At 43.8% G+C, this 22,089-nt stretch overlaps 1 protein-coding gene across 3 annotated transcripts; it reads left to right on the top strand.

Moving 5' to 3' along the window:
- The first annotated feature begins 1,505 nt into the window (after nt 1-1,505).
- etv5a (ETS variant transcription factor 5a) lies at nt 1,506-11,954 on the top strand. 3 transcript variants are annotated; one of them, XM_005475211.4, is made up of 13 exons: nt 1,506-1,664; nt 3,206-3,346; nt 3,528-3,621; nt 3,708-3,755; nt 4,063-4,113; nt 5,712-5,835; nt 5,928-6,230; nt 6,336-6,646; nt 8,585-8,647; nt 8,997-9,065; nt 9,253-9,422; nt 9,509-9,616; nt 9,965-11,954. In XM_005475211.4, exons 2-13 carry the CDS (start codon nt 3,299-3,301, stop codon nt 10,193-10,195), a joined length of 1,620 nt encoding a protein of 539 aa, XP_005475268.1. In that variant the 5' UTR covers nt 1,506-1,664; nt 3,206-3,298; the 3' UTR covers nt 10,196-11,954. The 3 variants fall into 3 exon arrangements, with proteins under 3 accessions (XP_005475268.1, XP_003456329.1, XP_005475269.1); XM_003456281.5 differs by having other exon boundaries at nt 1,507-1,664; nt 9,509-9,610; XM_005475212.4 differs by lacking the exon at nt 1,506-1,664 and adding an exon at nt 2,052-2,197.
- Nucleotides 11,955-22,089: the final 10,135 nt, after the last annotated feature.

Raw genomic sequence — 22,089 nt, 5'->3', positions numbered from 1 at the left:
TAAAAGCTTTAAAGACCTCTCATAAGAAGGTGCAGCTTGAAAAGCCTAAATAAAAATTGTCTTAGGGAATAATCCTGATGTGTCAAAAAAGTCGCCCCATTCTGCTTGTCCTTATTTTCAATTACATACTGTGACATTTTTGGATGTCATGGGAAAAGAAAATGGACAAAATTTCAAATGATAAGATTAGTGTGTGTCCAAGAATCATGCAAAGCTAGTCCAAAAGCAAAAAACAAACGGTATTAGAAATTAGCATATTTGGTTCTCTTTAAAGTCACTGCAATAAACATCATAGAGATTATTATTCTGTTATCTTAACAAACAACTGTAGGACAAAGCAACTTTCAAGGAAATGCCTCACGAGAAAGAAAACCAAAGGACAACAAATGGTTAAAAATGTGAAAAAAGTGAACTTATATGGAATAATACATAATTATGTTATTATGTATTAATTAAAATTATTATTAATTAGTAATTATAAATGAAAACAGCAAAGACTTTTCTTTTTCCTTTTAGGACAGAAACGGAAATGATGGGGAACAGAGTGGTTGTGAGGGGTAAATGTTTGTATGTTGCTAATAGGATAAGATTTCTCAGAAAGAAAAGCTTTGTAACCACAGAAATACTTACAATGTAAAAATAAATAAATACACAATATTAATAACAAGAAGCTACAGGATGCAACAGAGTTACATACTAAATGCAGAGAAAGTATTTGTCTATATAGGTCGTGTGTTCATCAAAGCTTCTTGCACCAGTTACATTTTACACAAGCATGTTTTGCCTATTTCAGCTGCACTTAACTTCAGCGCTCTGACGGTGCTGCACATTTGCATTGCCAAATGGTTATTGAGATTGATATATAATATGTAAATAATGCTGCTGATCCTATTTTTTGTGAGATAATTCTGTAGGTTTACCAGACGCAAACTATACACACAGTGTCATGCGCACACACAGTCATGGTGCAACAGTGTTGCAGCTTTTCATTTCATTTTTAAAATTCATTCGCTGCCATGAAACATTTTCTTATTCATTATCCATATTAATCCTCTGTCATTTGCGTCATTCTCCTGAAAGACTAATCTGTTACATTACTACGGTGTTAAATTTAACTTTAAATGCTCTGTGTCTCAAATAGCACAGTTAATATCCAATTTGTTCTGACAGCATAATGATCTATCATTATATAGCACAGGAAAAAGTCAGCGTGACGCTGACGTCGCTCCAGCAGGCCTCTGTGTAGGTTTCGATTTTTAGTATATTTCCACTGCAGCTGGCCCTTTAACAAACACCTCTTGGCATTGATGGTTGAAAAAATGTGAATGAAATCCAGCCATTCATAAAAATAGGCCACCGCTGCGCTGTGATTGGCCAAGCCGAGCTTCATGTATAAGTCATGACTCCGGAGAAACCATTGGCTCTTCACTTAACGGACAGATGAATTCCACCAATCAGCGTGCGTCTCTCCGTGCCGCTCGAGCCTAGGGGAGAATCGACCGGGCCATTAAAGAAAAAAAGCTCAGTCAAGTTTTGCGAGTCGAAAGGGACACATCAGTCTGTCAGTACGCAGGCGAATACAGGATTCTCGACACGCTGTTTCTTATTTGTGGATATTTTATCTTATTGTTTCGATAAAGAGGACGTATATATAGACAAACAAGGTAGGCTGCAATATTTATTTTGGCAAAAAAAAAAACTTGCTTTTGCGAATTACTTGTATGGCTACATGTTTTTCCAATGCTCTTTTTAGACTACGAACGAGCGCAACGCCATCTTAACCATTTTATATCTACTTATATCCGAGTGAAATAGAGTCGCTGTGTGTGGTGTTTAACCCAGCATGTGTTGGATTTGACCCCTGGCTTATCTGCGTGGATGTTAGCTTTGGCTTATCAGCACGCTCAGGCGACTGTTTGTGATTTTTATGAATGGACTGGCCGCTTTTTTTCCACACGGATCGAGTTTCACACCATTGAGAAAAACAAGGGAGGGCTTGGTGGGTGGGGGAAGGGCGGGTAGGAGGCGGCAGCAGGGGGTGTCGGGTGATCGTAGCCCCCCAGTCCCCGGCCAAGGCTGAAGTGCAAAAAGTTTTCAAAAAGATGTTTTCTTCTGTCAGGGAAAGGTCTGGAATGCGCCGTATGAGAGTTTACGTTTCTTCAGTTCTGCTAAAGCTGCTTAACTTTGTCTGGTTTTGGTATGTTTATGTCGCACATCGTATTTCACATTTCTGAGCACCAGCCTTATGCCAAAACCTACTGCCGTACGCCGCTGTAGTTGACAATGGTATAAACGCTGTATGTATTAATTCCGACACAGCGCGCTTACTATAAAGACAAAGAAATAGCTAAGTATACAGTCTGAATAAAAGTATTTGAAACGCCTGCTTCATGCGTACAACTAAATTCTCACTTCGTCTAACAAATCAGTGTGAACGCGGAGGCAAAATGGAGAAAACAAATGCGCCAACTTAAACTTAAAGTTGAACAAAAGTCCCACGTGACATACTGTACAGCGAGTTCTAATGTTAAAAGTAGTATCTGTGCTGGGCGCCTGTAATTATTGTCCAGCAGCTATCCTTTTATTCGTCATCCATTAACGGGAGATAAGAGGAGTGAGTCATGTCTGTGTGCCGAGGGAGAACAGAGGGCAGCGCTCCTGCCCAGTGTTATTGTTTAAAGGGAACTAGTGTCACTAACTGGATGATACTGGACGCAGGGGAGCGAGGAGCTCTGCTTCTGCCAATTGGAACACCAGCATTGTCACCCAACAATAGCTCCAAGCTTCTATAAGACACTAATCAGCTCTGTGACTGGCCCATTTTCCTATCTCATTCGGGAAGCTTTGAGATTTAAAGCATGCCACAGACATCTCTCCAAGTCTTTTACTCAAGATCTCCAAGCTGATTATAGTGGAAAGTAGTGCCCACAGATGGCCAATGAGTGTGGCTTATATAACCATGTTACATGTGTTCTTTAATGATTGTGTTTACATTGGGCCTCTGTGGTTCAAAGAGCTGTTTTGTAGTTCAGATAAAGGGCACAAGAATATGTTGCAACTACACGTATACATTCCTGTGAGATGAAGTCAGAGCTCAGAAATGACAACAAGGTGTACCGGATTGTAAAATTTGACCGTAACAGTCGGTGCTTCTGAGAACAGGGCTAGCCGAGCAGGTTTGTGACACATGCTGTTTGTTTTCCAGTGACCCAGAAAGTCGCTCGACGCTGTCGCTTTAAAGCGAATACCTCCCCCTCCCCTTAATTTTGTGAGCCCCCACCCAATCGACGCAGATAACATGGACGGATTCTATGACCAGCAAGTCCCATTTATGGTCCCACCCAGTGTAAGTGGACACACACAGCCTCATCACACATCACACTTTCAGACATTATCTCTACATCATGATTGGACCCCACCCCCGCCACACGCACCTGCCTTGATAGTAGATCATCTGCATTGTCCATCGCCTATCTTCTTGTGCTGCGTGACATTTCGCATTTCTTTGTCTCTGTCCTCTCCAACAGCACAAATCCCATGTGGAGGAAGCGGCTCACAGCAGGCCTCTAAACGATAGGAAAAGGAAATTTATTGACACGGAACTCGCCCAGGACACGGAAGGTAACAGCATTGCTGTCGTTCAGCATTTCGAGGTTGAAGCTACTGTACTTTATGATTAATATCTTTTTTCTTTTTCTTTTTTTAAGAACTCTTCCAAGACCTCAGTCAGCTCCAGGAGATCTGGATCGCAGAAGGTTTGTTCTCCATTTGTTTTTGCTCAGAAATCCTCAATTCTTCTGGTAAAAGTTACATCAGTAGAGTCATGTGTTATGTGCCACTTTGTTTCTAAATGGTTAACAGGATGAAATTGGTAAAGTTATAACATCAAAGATTAACTGTTTCCAAGTTAACCTTCAGAGCAAAGTACTACTTGTGCAAACTGCTGACTAAGACCCTTTTTACTTTTTTTTTCATGTTTTTTGGAGAGTAACGCATGTGTACCTATCAGTGTGATGTGTGTATTCTTCTAAAACATGGTACATTTTTCCTGTGCTTTTACAGCCCAGGTGCCTGATGACGAACAGTTTGTCCCAGATTTCCAGTCAGATAACTGTGAGTACCTGATATTTGTTGTTTATCTCCGAGTCCTACTGTTGTCTTGTATTCATCTTGGCTCTGACTAGTGAGCCTGGGCAAACCTGTGCACACAGTCCTGCAGCAGTGGCACTTCAGGCTTAAAATCCCAACTGAAACCGCAATGTTTGCGTCTTAAAGATGTCTTATTCCTCCTCCTGTCGTTTTTTTCCCCCCTTGCTTGTTCATGTCTCTGGCTTTTGTCAGAACGTCTTCACTAACATCGCTCTTTGTCTTCAAAAACACTGCTCTGGGAAAAGCTGCTCTCTCTCCTCCCTCCCTCTCTCCCGCTCCTCCATTTTGAGTTTAATCAGCCGATTGGCATGGGGCATCACATGAGCCAAGCTCCTAATCTGATTTCACACTTTCCCGCACTCAGGCCCTGCTGCTGAAGTGGGCTAGATTCCAGTGGATAGAGCTGCCTGTTACAGTCCTGCTCTCCACAAATCATGTCTTTCAAACTGTCTTCATAGGTCATTTTAAAGCTGCAGAGGACGTGTAGTGTAGTGCAGTGTATATATGTCCAAGTGGAGTACCCCCTCCCCCGCCCGTTCTCCTATCTCTGAGTTTATGTTTTGGTCCAGCGCGTAGGAGGTGTAGACAGGGTGTGGTTAATGTCTCTTTGTCAGGGCTGCCTTTCTCAGTTTTGGCCTCTGTGGTCCACCAGCCTGCAGAGGTGGAGAAAATGGAGGTCGATGCATTGACGAGTTTTCATAGAAGGCTCCATCCAGTGTTGTAAGCGCTGTAAAATGCCGCTGTGACGTAGTCTTTGACCTTGTGCTGTCAGAGAGGGGCACTTGCTGTTGTTGCCAGGCTGCAGCTTGTTCTCTCGTACAAGTTCAGCAAAACCAGCCTTCCCAAAGTCGGCAGGACATCACACGGTGAGCCGCTCCTTCGCTTGCTCAAGCCTGACCTACTTCTGCTTTGGTCCGCAGTGAGAAAAGATGCATAATCTCCCCATTAGTTACTTTTCTCTGTGTGAGGAGTCTAACTTGAGCCATTAGGTTTCAGAGTGCACTCGGGGGAGCTCACGTGCCCATTGTTATCTCCACACAGGTCCATCAGCATGCCGGGTGATTTATTTGGCTTGTGCTCCCCTGTGCCCGGGGATCTAGTTTCTGCCTGGCTATTATGTGGCGCCCCGGAAACGGCGGCCGATCGGCAGAAAGCTGCAGCTAGTGTCTAATGGTTACAGCGCAGGAGAATGAAAATCATTCACAGCCATTACATTACAGCTCCACTGATTCATCAGTATTGGTATTGACAGCCGTAATGGGAATCAGACGAGAGGTTTGATAGCTTTTGTGTGTACAGCGCAGTTGGTATCATGCTACCTAGTGATGGTGGATGGATGGTTGTTTTCAGTCAAACGTCATTAGGGCAGATGATAAATAGCTGCTAAGTGGCTCTGTCAGTCGGGGGAATACAGACATTGTCCATGCATCCATTTATCCCTCACTTCCAAATCTGGTTAAGAGAACTGCTGCACTTATGCTTATGGCTTCAATTAGGTCATATCTGGAGTTTATCTAATGCACTCAGTCGTGTTCCTTGTCTCTGTGTCTCCTCCTGTCTAGTGATGTTTCATGGCCCGCCACCAGCCAAGATCAAACGAGAGCTGACTCCTTCCAAAGAGCTTTCTCCTTGTCACCAGGACAGGAGTCCCATGCCCTACGGAGAGAAGTGCCTTTATAGCTACAGGTATGTCGTGTCATTACGTTCCGCATCCCTTTCTAAATGAAGGATTTCTAGCCAGTGTTATGTTGACCTCTGTCCCTTCTTTTGATCCCCAGTGCCTGCGACAGGAAGCCCACTCCCGGGTTCAAGCCACTTACTCCCCCCTCCACACCAGTCTCTCCTTGTGGCCCCACCAGCACAGCAGTAACCCACCCACTGAGTGAACAGACCCCCCCTCTGCACTCCCATGTAGCCAACCCAACCCCAGGCGCTCGTCCAGTGCACATCCAGCAGTCTATAACAGCGAGCACAGCCCCTCCCAACGCACAGGGCCTTCCAGTCAACAACCACAGCCCGCCCTTTGCCGTGCCCTGTGCCCCCGTCAGCCAGGATGCCAACAGCTTCACACCTGAGCACAGGTGAGCCCCCACAGATGAACTTTGCTGTTGCATTCTGTGATTTTGATTTATTTATTTTTTGCTTTACTTATTACATCGTCTCTCCACTTCTTCTTCCGTGTGTAGATTCCAGAGGCAGATGTCAGAACCATGTTTACTTTTCCCCCCATCTGAGAGTCAAGGGCGCCCCCAGTTCTTGCCTCAGCCCCCCAGCAGCAGCTCCAACAGCCTGCCACGCGATGGCCGGCCGCCATACCACAGGCAGATGTCAGAGCCATTGGTGGCTGTGCCTCCCCAGGGTTTCAAGCAGGAGCTCATCGACCCACGATACACAGAGCAGGGTGTCCCCGCCATGGGACCCCCGGGCCCTCCACGTCAGGCAGCTTTCCACCCCATGGCTATCAAACAGGAGCCTAGAGACTTCTGCTTTGATTCCGGTGAGTCGAAGGGCAGCACTTTATAAAACACGTGAAGGGCTCATCACCTTTCCTTGTCGAGTTCTCTGGGTACTTTTCTCTGCGCGTCATTTGCAAGTTGTGTGAGAGCAGTTGTTCAGGACTGTAAGTAGGGCCAACTGAGAGCGAGGAATGTGCCTGGCCATGTTTGTTCTGGGCACTAGCACATGCTTGTTAGTTTTAGTATGCAGCAGAGGTCTGAACACGGCTGCTCATTTTAAACACACAATTATCCTCAAAGCCAGAGTCGTGCCAGTGAAAGTGGCTCTTCTAGCTCAACATTAGCTTCCAAGGGAGGGAGAGAAATAAGTGGGTCACCCAGCCAGGTGCAGAGAACCTTGTCTTCACTGAGCCTACCTGGAAAGGATCTGGGCCAGTGCCCAAAACGGACAGCAAAGTTGGCTCTAAGGGCTTTGAAATTGTCAGCTTGAGGCCAAATGATGCCGCTCCTCTTTAAAAAGTATCGACTACGAGTGAGGGCACAGAGGCTGCTTGCTCACATGGTTTAATTCAAACAAACCAGAGCGAGCCCACGCCCACACAGCCAGCTGTTATCCCTGCTCTGCTGCATTAACATCCCTGTTTCCTGAAATTCTGCAACTCTTTATTTATTTTTATCTTTACCCCGTCACTCACTTTGTATTCGTTTTCTGTGTGCGGGCACATCACTGGTTGGCTGGACAGTGATGTAATGACAAATCCTCTTAGGTTCTTATAGCCTTTAAATACCTACGTCACAGTCCCCTCATATCTCTAGATGGAGTGGGCATGTCCATGTTGGGCATATCTACATATAATTTATTCTCTTCTGAGCTCTACGCAGAGTTGGGTTTGGACTTTTCGAGAGGAGACTTTTTTTTTTTTAATGGATTACCTTTTTTTTTTTTTTTTTTTTTTTTTTTTTAAAGTTTAATATGCCACATTTGGGACTCTCACACAGCAAACTACTGTCTTGAGTGGATAAAGTCCGTTAATTAATCCAAACTCTTGAACTCATCTGGAACCCTAGCTGGTCATGTCCAGATTATTATCAGCCGACTTTACTAGCCTACCATCCCAAGATTTATGCAACTAGCTGGCTATAGTTACCTTGCTCGCTAATGTTATCACAAGGAAAATCGCATCTGAGTAGAAATGCTAGTTGACTACAACAGGTACAGGTATCTGGTAGGGGCTGGTTCGTGTCCATGTCAGTTATACTGATACTCGGGTATATAGTGCATGTGAGTCTCACAGGTGGAGGTGTCATCCATCACTTTTGACTGATGCTAGCTTGCACACGTTGCAAGCACACCTTCAATTTACTTAACGATTATGTATGTCATTAATAACAGCAGCTACAGAGCTATACAGAGCTCCTTTGAGAAACACTTGTTTAAGATTGATGTCTGGTTTTCTTATCAGCAGACAGGAGACAGAGCAATGGGGGTTGTGGTGTGGATGGGTAGTACACTCTGCAGAGATGCTGAAAACGGAAGGCAGGCTTTGACCCCTCAGGGGGAGGAACTGGCGTAACTTGATTGTCATTGAGATTTAATACAGCCACCATGGTGCTAATCCTATTTAAAGGCTTGGAGGACATGCAGGGGATGTTGAGTGCGGTGCAGTGTGCTCTGATCTGGGCTTTAGTCCACTCCAATGTGTAAGCAGACTATGCATTTTTCAGCACAGCTGTTGGACCTGTAGATGAGCATAGGCCATGTGTGAAGTGGAGCAAAAATACCTTTACCTTAACACATTAGTTTAGCCTGGACAAAATTAATGTAACCACAACTCTGCTGAAGTACAGCATCAAAGCCGTGTGGCTTTGTGCACAGTGGCCCGAATATATCCATCAGTTGTTAGGTGGATTTTGATGTTTGATGTGAGAACGAGGGTGCTTCTGGTCTAAATTTAGTCTCGTATTTTCTTTGTCTACAGAAGTGCCTAACTGTCAGTCATCGTTCGGGAGAGCTGGAAGCTTCTACCAAAATAACCATGACAGTAAGTTCAGCTTCTTCTCTGCTTTTGAATCGTTTCATATGTGAAGTTTCTTCTCTGTGACCCTCTCCCTCACGATTTACTGAGCCACTGAAAGCTCAGCATGAGGTGGAAAGAGCGGTCAGCAGCATTCAAGGGGAAGTGAATCTATCAGTCAATCCAGATGCGCATGCACAGTACACTTCTAATATCACCAGGGCTTTAGTGCGCTACATCCATACAAGCAGCTCAGTTCTGTTGCTTTCCATTAAGCTTGGATGTCTGGACTGACCATGGTCACTGGCCTTCATATCAGATCAAAAATATGCTCACTCTCATCTGCTGGATTTCTTCTTTTCTCTTGTGTTTCTAGGCTTCTCCTTTGACAGAGATGCTCAGCTGTACTTTGATGATACATGCGTGGTTCCTGAAAGATTAGAAGGTAAGGAGAAAAACAAAAGCAGTATTATACGCCCTTAAAGCAGTGGGAATTTTCTACACGCTGCCTAATAAACAAGCGCGCTTCACCATCTGGCAGGAATGTCTCACCACACTGTGGCTGTGCTGGAGAACATTACTGATTGCTTTCTCCTTCTGCCTCTTTCAATCCCTTCCTCTCCTGCTCACAGGTAAAGTAAAACAGGAGCCTTCAGTCTATCGTGATGGGCCTCCTTACCAGCGCCGCGGCTCCCTGCAGCTCTGGCAGTTTCTGGTCACCTTACTGGACGACCCAGCCAACGGCCACTTCATAGCCTGGACTGGTCGTGGGATGGAATTCAAGCTCATCGAGCCCGAGGAGGTCAGTCCTCGCCTTTGTGCAGCATTACTAACATCCTCTGTGACGTTTGTAATCTACAGTCTTTATTTGTCTCTTGTCGTCTTTAGGTGGCTCGTCGCTGGGGCATCCAAAAGAACAGACCTGCCATGAACTACGACAAGCTGAGCCGCTCACTGCGTTATTACTATGAGAAGGGCATCATGCAGAAGGTAAAGGCACGTTCAGTTTTTTTTCTTCCCTCAGCAGCTGCGTGCTGAATGAGGCTAATATAGTGATGTTGATATTTAAATACAACCATGAGGCATCCTCTGATCTTAACCACAGGTAAATAGGCTCTCGTGTTTGTTTGATGTTGTCTGACTCCGTTTGAATTAGTGCATTAAAATTAACAGAAATCATTTATATTTTATTTGAAAAACACAGAATATTGGTGAATTAGTTTTTTTTAAATCAGGTTACTCAGGTGCGCAGAGGTTTTGTACAAAGGTTCTGTGAATAAAATGACACGTTTGTAGATCTAAAGCTCTTTATTTGATCTCAGTGTGTTTTGTCTCATTGCTCAGGTGGCTGGTGAGCGGTACGTGTACAAGTTTGTGTGCGACCCCGAGGCTCTGTTTTCCATGGCCTTCCCCGACAACCAGAGGCCCAGTCTTAAGGCTGACCCAGACAGCCTGCCGGGGCTGGACGATGACACCGTCCCCCTCACCCACTATGACGAAACTGCTCCCTACCTGCTGGACGGTGGGGAGCAGTGTGTGGGAGGCCTGCCCTTTCCAGATGGTTATGGCTACTAAATGAGCAGTGGGGGTTCCCCAGCGCACAAACACACATGTACATGCAAACACTCCCAATAAGTCTGTCGGCGCCCAGTCTTTAGAATCCAGAGCTGGAGCTGCAGAGCTACTTGGATCAACATCCTGGCACTCTGCTCCTTCTTGGTTCCCTCTCCTGCTCGCTGGAAAATAGAACTCTGTTGGCTCCTCAGCTGAGAATGAATGGAGGGGGCGGGAGGGGGCCTGCGAGGCTCCCCTACTTGCACCATCAGAGAACAAGAGAAGAGAGGGTTGTAAAACCAGTGATGGTGAACTGGACTAGATTACTCAGCAAGATGGGCTGCTGTTGCTGTGGAGACCAAATGAATTGTGGCCACAGGCAGCCAACTTTAGGTGGACTGATAGATCTCCCACCCCTCCTTTTGTAAGAGATTGGAGAAAAAAAATTGTTACACTTTTGATTTTGTGACAATCTGCTCTTCTTAAAACAATCAGAGTATAAACATGATGAATCTAACGAGATATTCTAAACTACTTAATAGTTGCCTTTATGGTCCCCAAGTTATTCATGTCACCACATTTGAACCATGAGATCCGTGAAAGGGCTTTAATTTGCATTAAAACGGATTGACAAAACACACAGCATATGTTGAAAACATTTCTGTAGATAGGACAACCACGTTTGTTTTTGTGCCAGCTGTTTTATGATTCTGTTAAGACTTCAGAGACCCAGAACTCTCAGGTCGTTTCTGGGGCGTTGCTGTATTTCAGGCTAGTCGGTTGGTTGGGCTGCTCTCTCGTGTAAATGTTCTTTAACTGTTCTGCCCGTGTAAGAGATTGTATCCGCTTCCCTTTAAAGACTGCACCCCACAGTAAGAGCCTGCGGTCTATACAGTACACTCCTCATGTCCGTTCATCACTGCTGGGTCTGTATTGCTCAAACTTTAGCAAAGAACTCCCATCTCCTTTTTTTCTTTTCTTTTTTAAGCCTAAGACGTTGTATGATAAATGGTCACATTGCTCATTGTTTTTTGTATTTCTGTCTGGGTGCTTAATGTTTCCTTGGCAGTGTACTAGTTCCTCTGATGCACCAGTATGGCAGGAGCATCAGGATGCTGCATGCAAAAAAAGAAAAGAGGTGAAACTTGGACATTTGACACCTCTGCCAATCACAAGCTGTCAGCAGGAGACCTCTGCTTCTCTTTGCATGGTGTAATCCGTTCAAGACTGTGTGTCCACTAACATATTGCTTTACCGTCATTGGACAAAGAAGATATTTGTGATATTCTCTGCAGTTTTTTGTGTTTATCTGTTTCTGAATGGGGGCAAAGACAAACTTATATAAAGTATATATTTTTGCTATAAGGCTGCGTTTGTTTTGATTTTAATGTATAAGCTGTATAGTTTTGGCTCTAATAGAAATGTACCTTTTTTTTTTTTTTTTTTTTTTTTTTTTTTTTTTTTTTTTTGTACAAAAACAAACCAAAAAAATCTTTTCTTGTGATGCAACTACTGCAGACTACAACTACTCCTTTTTTCTGTGTTGGGTTGGAGAAAGGCTGAGATATTATCTTGCCTGTAAAATGTATGCGTATAAAGGCCAGAGTACCAGCAAAGGCCAAAGTGAACACGTGTTATATCACGTAATGCAACTCAGGCACAGGGTTTGTCTGCACTTGTACAGGCTTCAGCTCCCCCTCCTCACAATGTGTTTCTTACACTGCTGGCTTTCTGATAATCTGTACTGGGTACAATAAACAGCCCTTAATGCTTCACTGCCTGCACTTGTGGTGTGTTTCTTCTTTTTTCCCTTCTCCTTCCATCCACCCACTCCTACTCCTACTTGCAATGAGCCAGTCAGCTGACTGGCTGTGGTGGTCTGGCAGTCACTGCTTGACCTGACTGATGTGAGTCACATGCCTCTCCTGACTCTTTCTTCTGCATTTCTTGGTAAATGATTGCTTGCTTAATCCAAATGTGCTTTGAGCAATGTAAAAGGAGACTAAGATATACATGCTTTTGTTTTCAATGCTATATTTCAGGTTATGGCTTTTGAGCATTTTTGATCATCAGTTATTCACTTCATTAAATATTTAGTTCATTGAGACCTGTGTACAAAAATATACAGTACAACTTGAGAATTCAGACAAGTCTGCTTGAAGTTTATTTAATCTGCAAATTAACCTGTGTCAGCATCGCTACTTTAAATGTCATTCCCTACTTCCATTGTCCTGTTTGTGCTAATAAAAATGTACAGGCTGGCTAAATGATGTTCAGATTTTCTTATTCACACTGAAGACAAATTACAATAATATTTTTCCATTTTCCAACTTGAAAAGCCAACTTTATAATGAACACAACTCATTACTGTCATACACGTATAACAGTAGCATATAAAACTATCATCAGAAAGTTTATTTACTATTGTCCATAATATTGCTTCCTCTACAAAATAGCAAATACTTAATCTTGTTCGCATTCAGCACTTAAGTTTAGAATCACCAGTAAACCTAACGTCCATGTCTCAGGACTGTGGGAGGGAAGCAGTCAACATTGGCTGATTGATTCAACCTAGGACCTGGGATCCTAGGTGGCTTTAGGTCAGGGGGAAGAGCAGGTCATCGATTAATTGTAAGGTTGGATGTTCAGTTCCTGACTGCTCCAGTCTGCATGACAAATATCCTTGGGAAAGATATAACCCCACGTTGCTCCATCAGAATCTGGATGTCTGTGGATGTTAGGCAGAGAGCACTTATGAATAGAAAAAAGTGCTTGTGTGAACAGGTAAGTGAAGGATGTTGTATAAAGCGCTTGGAGTGTTCATTTAAAAACACACTATATAAGAATTACTATTAACTTACCTTCTTACTGTGAGTGTAACTGTGTTACACATTTTTTCAAAGTTGCAAATACACTGCCTCTGGATTGGCAGACTGGGATGGTAGTTTCCATCTTTAAGAAGGGGGTTTGGAGGGTGTGCTCCAACTACAGGGGATCGCACTGCAGCGTGAGAAAGGTCTATGTCTTGTAATTTTTATAGACAGACTTTCTAGGCATAGCCAGGTGGCAGAAAGTTTCCACTTTGGTGCCCTCAGATTTCTATCTCTGCTTTTTGCAGATGATGTGGTTCTATAGGCCTCATCAGGTGGTGGCATCCAAATCACACTGGAGTCATTCACAGTGGCGAGGAATGAGAATCAGCACCTCCAAATCTGAGTGTCCACAGCCAGAAAAGCCAGAAAAAGGTGGCAGGTCCACTCTGGGTCAGGGATGAGATCCGACCACATGTGAAGGAGTTTAGGCATCTCAGGGTCTTGTTCACAAGTGAGAGGAGAAGGGAGTGAGAGATTGACAGACTACAGTGATGTGACCGCTGTACCAGTCCATTGTGGTGAACAGAGAGCTGAGCGTAAAAGTGAAGCTGTCTATTTACTGGCCAATCTACGTTCCTACCCTTTGGGTAGTGACCAACAAATGAGATTGTGATACAAGCGGCAGAAATGAGCTTTCTGTGAAAGGTGGCTGGCTTCTCCCTTATACATATGATGAGGGAGGTGAGATGAGGGCTCTGGAGCAGGCAAGGACACGCTGGAGAGATTTTATCTCTCAGCTGGCCTGGGAACGTCTATGTATTCCCCAAAATAAGATGAAGGAGGTGGCAGGGGAGAGGGTGGTCTGCGTAGGCTGCTGCCCCCACCTGGCCTCAGATAAGCAGAAGTAAATAAATGGATGGGAGGATGGACAGATGGACAAAAGGATGCCACATATTTTGATAGAAAATAAGCCTATAGAGGGACTGATTTTAAAGATACCCCGAAAATCACTGAAAAAGTATGTGGCAGGCTAGTCTTAAAAATGGTATTCAGTAGTTTGTGGCCCGCTGGTGCTTGTATGCAGGCCTGACAACATTGGGATGTAGTCTTAATCTGGAGCTGGGCATCACTGAGTTCCTGGAGAGTCTGAGGTGCAGCCTGTAGAACTCCTCCCAGAGGTTTTCTATTGAACTGAGTTCAGGAAAGCGTGGGGGCAGTCAGTGGTATCAATTCTTTCATCCTCCTGGAACTGCCTACATACTCTTGCCACAAAAGGCCAGGCATTGTCTTGTACCACGAGGAATCCATCCCGATACCTGATGGTAGTCAGGGTTCTGTTGGCTAGCCTGTAGAGTTCCTTGCATCCCTCTATGGAGATTTCTCCCTAGATCATCACTGATCACTACCAAACCAGTTACGTTGAACTATGTCACGGCCAGCATAATATTCTCAACAGCTTCTACAGACCTTTTCATGTCTGTCAGATGGACTCAGATTTCCAGGCCATGCTCAGCATGGCTATTATTGTATACTATGCCAACCACTTGGTTATTGCATTCCACGTATGCTCTGCCTGCTAGCATTGTGGACTCTGCCATTATGTGCTGGATTGTCTCAGGGGCATCTTTGCACAGCCTACACCTTGGATCTTACCTTGTGTGGTAAGACTCTAGGTGGTGGACTCCAGGCTTTATTGATCTTGTGGTACTGTGATAGGGTGCCACCTGTGCACCTATCCAGTCATGAAATTTCCTTGCCACTAAGTATTCCACAGTCAACTGTTAATCGTCTTTAAAGTGGAAGCAATCGGGAACAACAACAACTCAGTCACAAAGTAGTAGGTCACATGAAATTACAGAGTGGGGTGAGTGGAGGTGCAGAGGTTGCCAACTTTGTGCAGAATCAATTGCTACAGACCTTCAAACTTCATGTGGCCTTCAGTTTAGCTCAAGAACAGTGGATAGAGATCATCCTGGAATGAGTTTCCATGGCCCAGCAGCTGCATCCACCATCACCAATTGCAATGCAAAGTATTGGGTGCAGTGGTGTAGAAGCACATATATAGACCTCCTTCTTCCTATTTAGAGCAGGGACTTGCATGGACCCAGCCTCAGCCGACCCAAGTAGAGACGGAGGCAGAGGAACATGCAGGTGCCCAGTCTCCATTGGCCCAGGCAGAAGACCTGACATGGATGGGGCAGTTCTTGTTCTCAGCACTGGGAGTGGAGAGGAGCTGGCATGGTCTTTAAGAAGCATAATTTACTTTGGCTCAGGTTTGTGGCAGTTGCAACAAGAACATGCTTCCTCCTTGGAGAAGGAAAAATGGAGCAATCTGGCTCAGGCAGGTGGCTAGCTGCTGCATTTTTAACCATTAAATATGGAGCTGAGACCCAGTGACCAGGGAGATGAAGCCTTCTCCTGGACCACGCAGTGGGAGCCCTCATGGCAAGTTCGTCCGAAGATGAGTCACCGTCCTTTAAAAAGAAAAGGAAAAGGAAAAAAAGAGGCACCTGCTGTTATTCATGTAGTTCCAAATCTGTGGCGTTCAATTGTAGTCAAAGCGTAGTAGTATTATGATTTTTTGACCCAAATATAGACTTGGGAGGCAGACTGAATTCTAAAAAATGTGAACCTGTTTATTTCGGCTGTTTACAAAGTCCAAAAAGCAAGGCAAAACTGAACAGACAAGGGAAGGTACACTGACAAAGAGCAGGCCATAACATACACAAACGCCCTGAGAGCTACGCAGAGGAATGCGACACAGCCAGAAAAAAAAACAAGGTAAACGTGAAACTAAGCAATGTAAAGACAAGAGGAAGTAAATTAAATACAAGAAACGAAAGGAAAGAGAAGAGATACATCACTATAAAAATAAAACAGGATGTGAGAACTATAACTAATGGAGAAAGGCAGAGATCTAAATGAACTGACACAAGAAGGCAACACAGGAAACACTGAGGGAATAAAACAAATCCAAACTGGAACTAAGACCAAAAAGACCAAGGGAACACAGGAAGACAAAACGAAAAGCAAAATACAAATCAAACATAATATTTCATAATACACAGGACTTCACAGTCTAACCTCAAAACGCTGCATCAATGACGAGGACCATGTGGGAACTGCTAGTCTGACACAAGGCTTTCCACAGTGTCTGACTTATAATATGGCCGATGGGTTAAACTGCAACTTTTCTCAAATTCAAGTATATAGCACGATGGTATCCGATAGTATCTGTGAAGCTTTAGACTCAGACTTTGTTTCGATGGCCAGCAGCACTCTGCGTGGTGATGAGTCAGAGCCTTATCAAACCACGGAGTGTAAAAGCCAAGCTCTGGCCTCCACTCACACAGCCTGGTGCTACTTTTCATTGATTGAGAGAGCAGAGTGCCTTTGAATGCTATGAAAGGCCTTTTAGTGAGCTCCAGGGAGGTTCCCCTGCCTGATATCATGTGTATATATGAGTATAGTTTCTAACAATACATTTTTTTATTAACCTCTTTGTGTTTTCTTCTGCCTGAGGAAAGTAGCTGATGGAAGGTTTTAGTTGACTAGAATGTGGCAAGTGTTCAAAAGTTCACTTAAGCTGGACGAATGGCACTGAGGTTGTTGATCACAGCTGAAATTGAGAACTGAGGAGACTAGTTGTTGGACTTTTGGGATGGGGGCAACAAAAGGCTGGAAAAGTTAGTGGTTTGGTTAACTGGGCAGTAACATAAAAAAAAAAACAGCATCTAAGAGAGACATGGTTTCTCAGAAGAAAAGATGGACAGAGGTTCACCAGCTGCAAAAAGAAAAATGTTTCTATAAATCCTGGAACAATTTCAGAATAATGTTCCTCAACATAAAATTGTAAAGACTTTGAACATGTCATCAGCTACATAATGATGTAGATGATACTGTCCCTTGAGTAGAGAAATCGCTCTACTCAAGGGACAAAAATCAATATTTAATGCCTGTGATCTTCACTCAGGTGGCACTGCATTAAACACAGATATGATGCTGTTATGCAAATTGCTATATGGGCTCAGCAACACATCTCGAAATCTCTGAACACTGATCACTGTACATCCATAAATGCGAGTTTTCCTTATCCCCAAAACACTGCTGTTGTAAAATGGACTCAGCCAAAGTGAAAAACTGTTCAGTGATCTGAAGAGCCAAAATTTGAATTTTCTTTTCTAAAAGGTGGATACAACATCCTATGGACTGAAGAGTAGAGGGACCATCTGGCTTGTTATCAGTGCCCAGTTCAAAATCCTGTATCTCTGATGTCACAAGGCTGCATTAGCACATCTGGAATACTGCCATCAGTGCTGAATGACATATACAGGTCGCAAAAGGTTGATTCTCTTCATCTGGACGTAGCGTTTTCAGAGGGACATATGCAGCGTGTGCTCCCACATGATGAGGTGTTGCATATTACCTCAAGACAATGCCAGACAGCATGTTACATGTATTTCAATAGCATAACTACATAGTAGAGGCTACATGGTGAATTGGCAAACATGTTTATGGCTACCACATTTTCTTGAGTTGGAGAGAGATGCTTTGATTTCTTCAGGTCAAGCCTCATCCATTACTATGTGTTAATAGACCTCTCCACATTGCATCATACCTGTTATTAATCTCTGGCTCTCCTCCACAGCATGTCTTTATCCTGTCTTCCTTCTCTCACCCCAATAAGTCACAGCAGATGGCCCCGCCCCTCCCTGAGCCTGGTTCCGCTGGAGGTTTCTTCCTGTTAAAAGGAAGTTTTTCCTTCCCACTGTCGCCAGAGTGGTTGCTCATAGGGGGTCATATGATTGTTGGGTTTTTCTCTGTATGTATATCCCAGGAACAACATCCGAGATCTCCAGAAGAGTGCAGTCCTAGGAACAGCTAAGATACTGCACAGGTCCCTGTCCTTCAAGCTCGGGTCCTCTACCAGAGGCCTGGGAGCTTGAGGGTCCTGCGCAGTATCTTAGCTGTTCCCAGGACTGCGCTCTTCTCGACAGAAATGTCCGATGTTGTTCCTGCGATCTGCTGAAGCCACTCGCCTAGCTTCAGAGTCACCGCGCCTAGTGCTCCGATTACCACTGGGACCACCGTTACCTTCACCCTCCACATCCTCTCCAGCTCTTCTCTGAGCCCTTGGCATTTCTCCAGCTTCTCGTGTTCCTTCTTCCTGATGTTGCTGTCATTCGGAACCGCTACATCGATCACTACGGCCGTCTTCTTCTGTTTGTCTACCACCACTATGTCCGGTTGGTTAGCCACCACCATTTTGTCCGTCTGTATCTGGAAGTCCCACAGGATCTTAGCTCGGTCATTCTCCACCACCCTTGGGGGTGTCTCCCATTTTGACCTCGGGACTTCCAGGTTATACTCAGCACAGATGTTTCTGTACACTACGCCGGCCACTTGGTTATGGCGCTCCATGTATGCCTTGCCTGCTGGCATCTTGCACCCTGCTGTTATGTGCTGGATTGTCTCATGGGGATCTTTACACAGCCTGCACCTGGGGTCTTGCCTGGTGTGATAGACCCCAGCCTCTATGGATCTTGTACTCAGAGCTTGTTCCTGTGCTGCCATGATTAGAGCCTCTGTGCTGTCTTTCAGTCCAGCTTTGTCCAGCCACTGGTAGGATTTCTGGATATCAGCCACCTCCTCTATCTACCGGTGTTACATACCGTGAAGGGGCCTGTCCTTCCATGATGGTTCCTCCTCTTTCTTGGGTTTTTCCTGCCTGAGGTATTCACTGAGCACGCGTCGGTCATGGCTATCTTCCTGATATACTCGTGGATGTTCGTTGTTTCATCCTGGACTGTGGTTCTGACACTCACCAGTCCTTGGCCTCCTTCCTTTTGCTTAGCGTACAGCCTCAGTTTGCTGGACTTGGGGTGAAATCCTCCATGCATGGTCAGGAGCTTCTTGGTCTTGATATCAGTGGCTTCTATCTCCTCCTTTGGCCAGCCTATTATCCCAGCAGGGTACCTGATCACAGGCAGGGTGATGGGGGAGAGAGTACAAAAGAGAGGTTCACAAATGCACCTAAGTGCTCCCAGCAGAGCCTGGCTACTGGTGGATGTCATATTTAACATGACCAAAGTTCCAAATAATGATGTCAGTACATGTACCAGTAATTCCCGAGAACCACAGCCTCAGGCTTCAGACTGCTCTGAATACTCTGCTTCAGACAGGTTGCGTATGTATGATGTCAGTGAGAGGGGATGTCTTTAATACGGTCATCTCAGGTCTGTACACAGCTCTTGCTGGATCATTTGAACTTTAAATCATTCAATGCTGCTGTAGCTACTTGCAAGAATAAAAGGGAGCTGCAAATAAGAAAAACAGGTAATTTTTGACTTGTTTATCCAGATCTTTCTGCCTGTTGCAGACTGTCAATGGGTCTGAAAATGACCACCTCATTCTGAGGTGCTATATAGTTTTCTTTCTCACAGTTACAAACCTGCTGTCCATGATCAAAAATAAGCCAATATAATGACTGTGATTCATTTCACAGGAGCAAGTGAGGCCCTGAAAAAGTCCTGTCACCTTTGAAACACATCTTCTTGTCCATCACCACTTAAATTACTTGACAAAGTTGAACAGTAAGTTATGGGCAGGGTGTCTACATGTTTAAGGCAGCATTATAAATATCACTCCAAATCAATACACAAACAGAGTGCTTGATACACTGCCTTTGGCTCTAACAGAGAGAAAAGAGAGAGCAACAAAATGGGCAGTCCTTGCACATACATAAAGTACACTACTGTGAGCTGTTGCATCTAAATTATTGAACCAAAGTAATTCATTGTGATGTGTTTTCTGCAGTGAGCTTTCAGATGTGTCCATCCACACAGACACACAAAGCATCATTATACTGTAGTTTGAGAGGATCACCCGCACTGTTCTGGCTTCAGTTACTGAGAAATTTGGGTCACGCTACCAGGGAACAGCTCAAATCTCTCACAGAATTTGGCTAACATGCTGTGTTTCACACAATGCTCATTACCATGGTGAGACTTTAGTACCAAAACTCTGTTGCATAACTGATTTCTCACAAACATACACACCACCCACATTTAGTTCTGATTTTTATGAGGCTCATGCTTACTTTACTTTAACCATTTCTGCCCTCTAGTGGACAAATTCTACTAAAGCACATAAAATAAGTACTAGGGCATCTGGTTTACCTTCTCATTTGTAATTAAATGACTAACACGATATTGTGCACAGTATGTGTTTACTGTATAACCAGATGTTTGACAGCTATAACCAACAAAACTTAAGGCTCAGAGTTACTTTAAGTAACAAATATGTTCTGGGTTTGTCGTGGCTGAGCAGCTCCTATAGGTGTAATGTAAAGGTGGCTTGTTCCACACCATGTACAGTGTTGATAAAATGTATTTGCCCCCATCCTGATTTCTTCTTTTTATTCTTTTATTTGTGACACTTGCATGTTTAAGATCATCAAACAAATTTTAATGTTAGACAAAGATAACTTATGATAGTTAAATTATCATATATACTTGATCATAGAAAGCAACAACAGTATCCATAGGTGAGTTTCCAGATGAAAACCACTGCTGACCAAAAACAACACAAAGGCTTGTCTAATGTTTGCCATTAAATATCTTGATCTCCAGGACTTTTGGGTAAATATTTTATGGACTGATTAAACAATTTTTTTTTGGAAGGTTTGAGTCCCGTTACATCTGCCGCGTTCATGCTCAAAACTCCACCAGTGCGACTGGATTGACATATTCATTTTACACAAAGCAATGTGAAAGAGTCATTAGCATTAAACAGCTGATGCAGTTTTTTCTGCCAAGGGTGGCACAATCACTTATTATGTTTAGAGGGGAATTACTTTTTCAGACAGAACCAGATAGGTTTGGATAGCTTTTGTTCCTTAAGAAATGAAAGGATCATTTAAAAACTGCATTTTGTAATTGTACTTGCATTGTCTTTGATACTGAAATTAGTTTGATGATCTTAAACAAATACTTAAAAAGAAATTAAGAGGGAGCAAAAATATTTTCACAGCACTGTATCTCTTTTTTAGTGTAAGCCAATCATGTCAGCACCATTGCAATTCAGTCCCAGTAAATTATTCTAAAATATAATGTACATTTTGTACAGTTATGTTAAAAAATGTTTATATATTGCGTTTGTGCCACATATGTTTTTCAGATATTTAAATCTTGTCTTGGTCCCATGTTTAAATAACATGCCACTGAGAGTGAAACAAAACCAAATTAACATGCTGTCCGTTGACCTCACAAGTCTCACTCCTCATCCCTGCTGCATTATAAGGCATGCTCATTACCTGAAACTTTGGCCATGTTTAACATGGACATTACCACTGTCCAATATACAAATGACAGTAAAGGAAATGAAAACTAGTGATGTGGGACACCACTGATTTCCTTTCCAATCCGATACCAAGTAAAATTCAGGGTAGTATCCGATACTGATACAAAAACTTAATGTGTTATTGTATTTCAAATTATAGCTTCATAATGATTACAGCACATCAAACTACTTGTTCTTATTGTTAAATTATGAAGGAATAAAAAACCTGAAGTTGTGTGTTTATTGACGCTATTTGAGTAGCGTATATCTGTGTAGTGTATATCTTGTCATTTAACATGCATATACTTGCCTGGATATTTCAACATTCACACTTTCCCTCATTCACAGTAGTGCTGTGGCACTACCGGTAGTTGTGGGGCGATCGTGGCTCAAGAGTTGGGAGTTTGTCTTGTAACCGGAAGGTTGCCGGTTCGAGCCCCGGCTTGGATAGTCTCGGTCGTTGTGTCCTTGGGCAAGACACTTCACCCTGGTGGTGGTCAGAGGGCCCGGTGGCGCCAGTGTCCGGCAGCCTCGCCTCTGTCAGTGCGCCCCAGGGCAGCTGTGGCTACAATGTAGCTTGCCATCACCTGGATGACTGGTTGTGTAAAGCGCTTTGGGGTAGTAAAAGCGCTATACAAATACAGGCTATTTACAAATTTTGATATCAGTACCAATAATTTTAAAGTATTCGGGCAGTTAATTGGGGGAGAGTAGTGTGCCACAACTTATGAGATGAATTCTCAATTTGCAAATTCTGAACAC

The sequence above is a fragment of the Oreochromis niloticus genome, linkage group LG16, assembly GCF_001858045.2.
Source record: "Oreochromis niloticus isolate F11D_XX linkage group LG16, O_niloticus_UMD_NMBU, whole genome shotgun sequence".
In the NCBI taxonomy this organism is placed as follows: domain Eukaryota; kingdom Metazoa; phylum Chordata; class Actinopteri; order Cichliformes; family Cichlidae; genus Oreochromis; species Oreochromis niloticus.
This window is presented reverse-complemented; position numbering and strand designations above follow the sequence as displayed.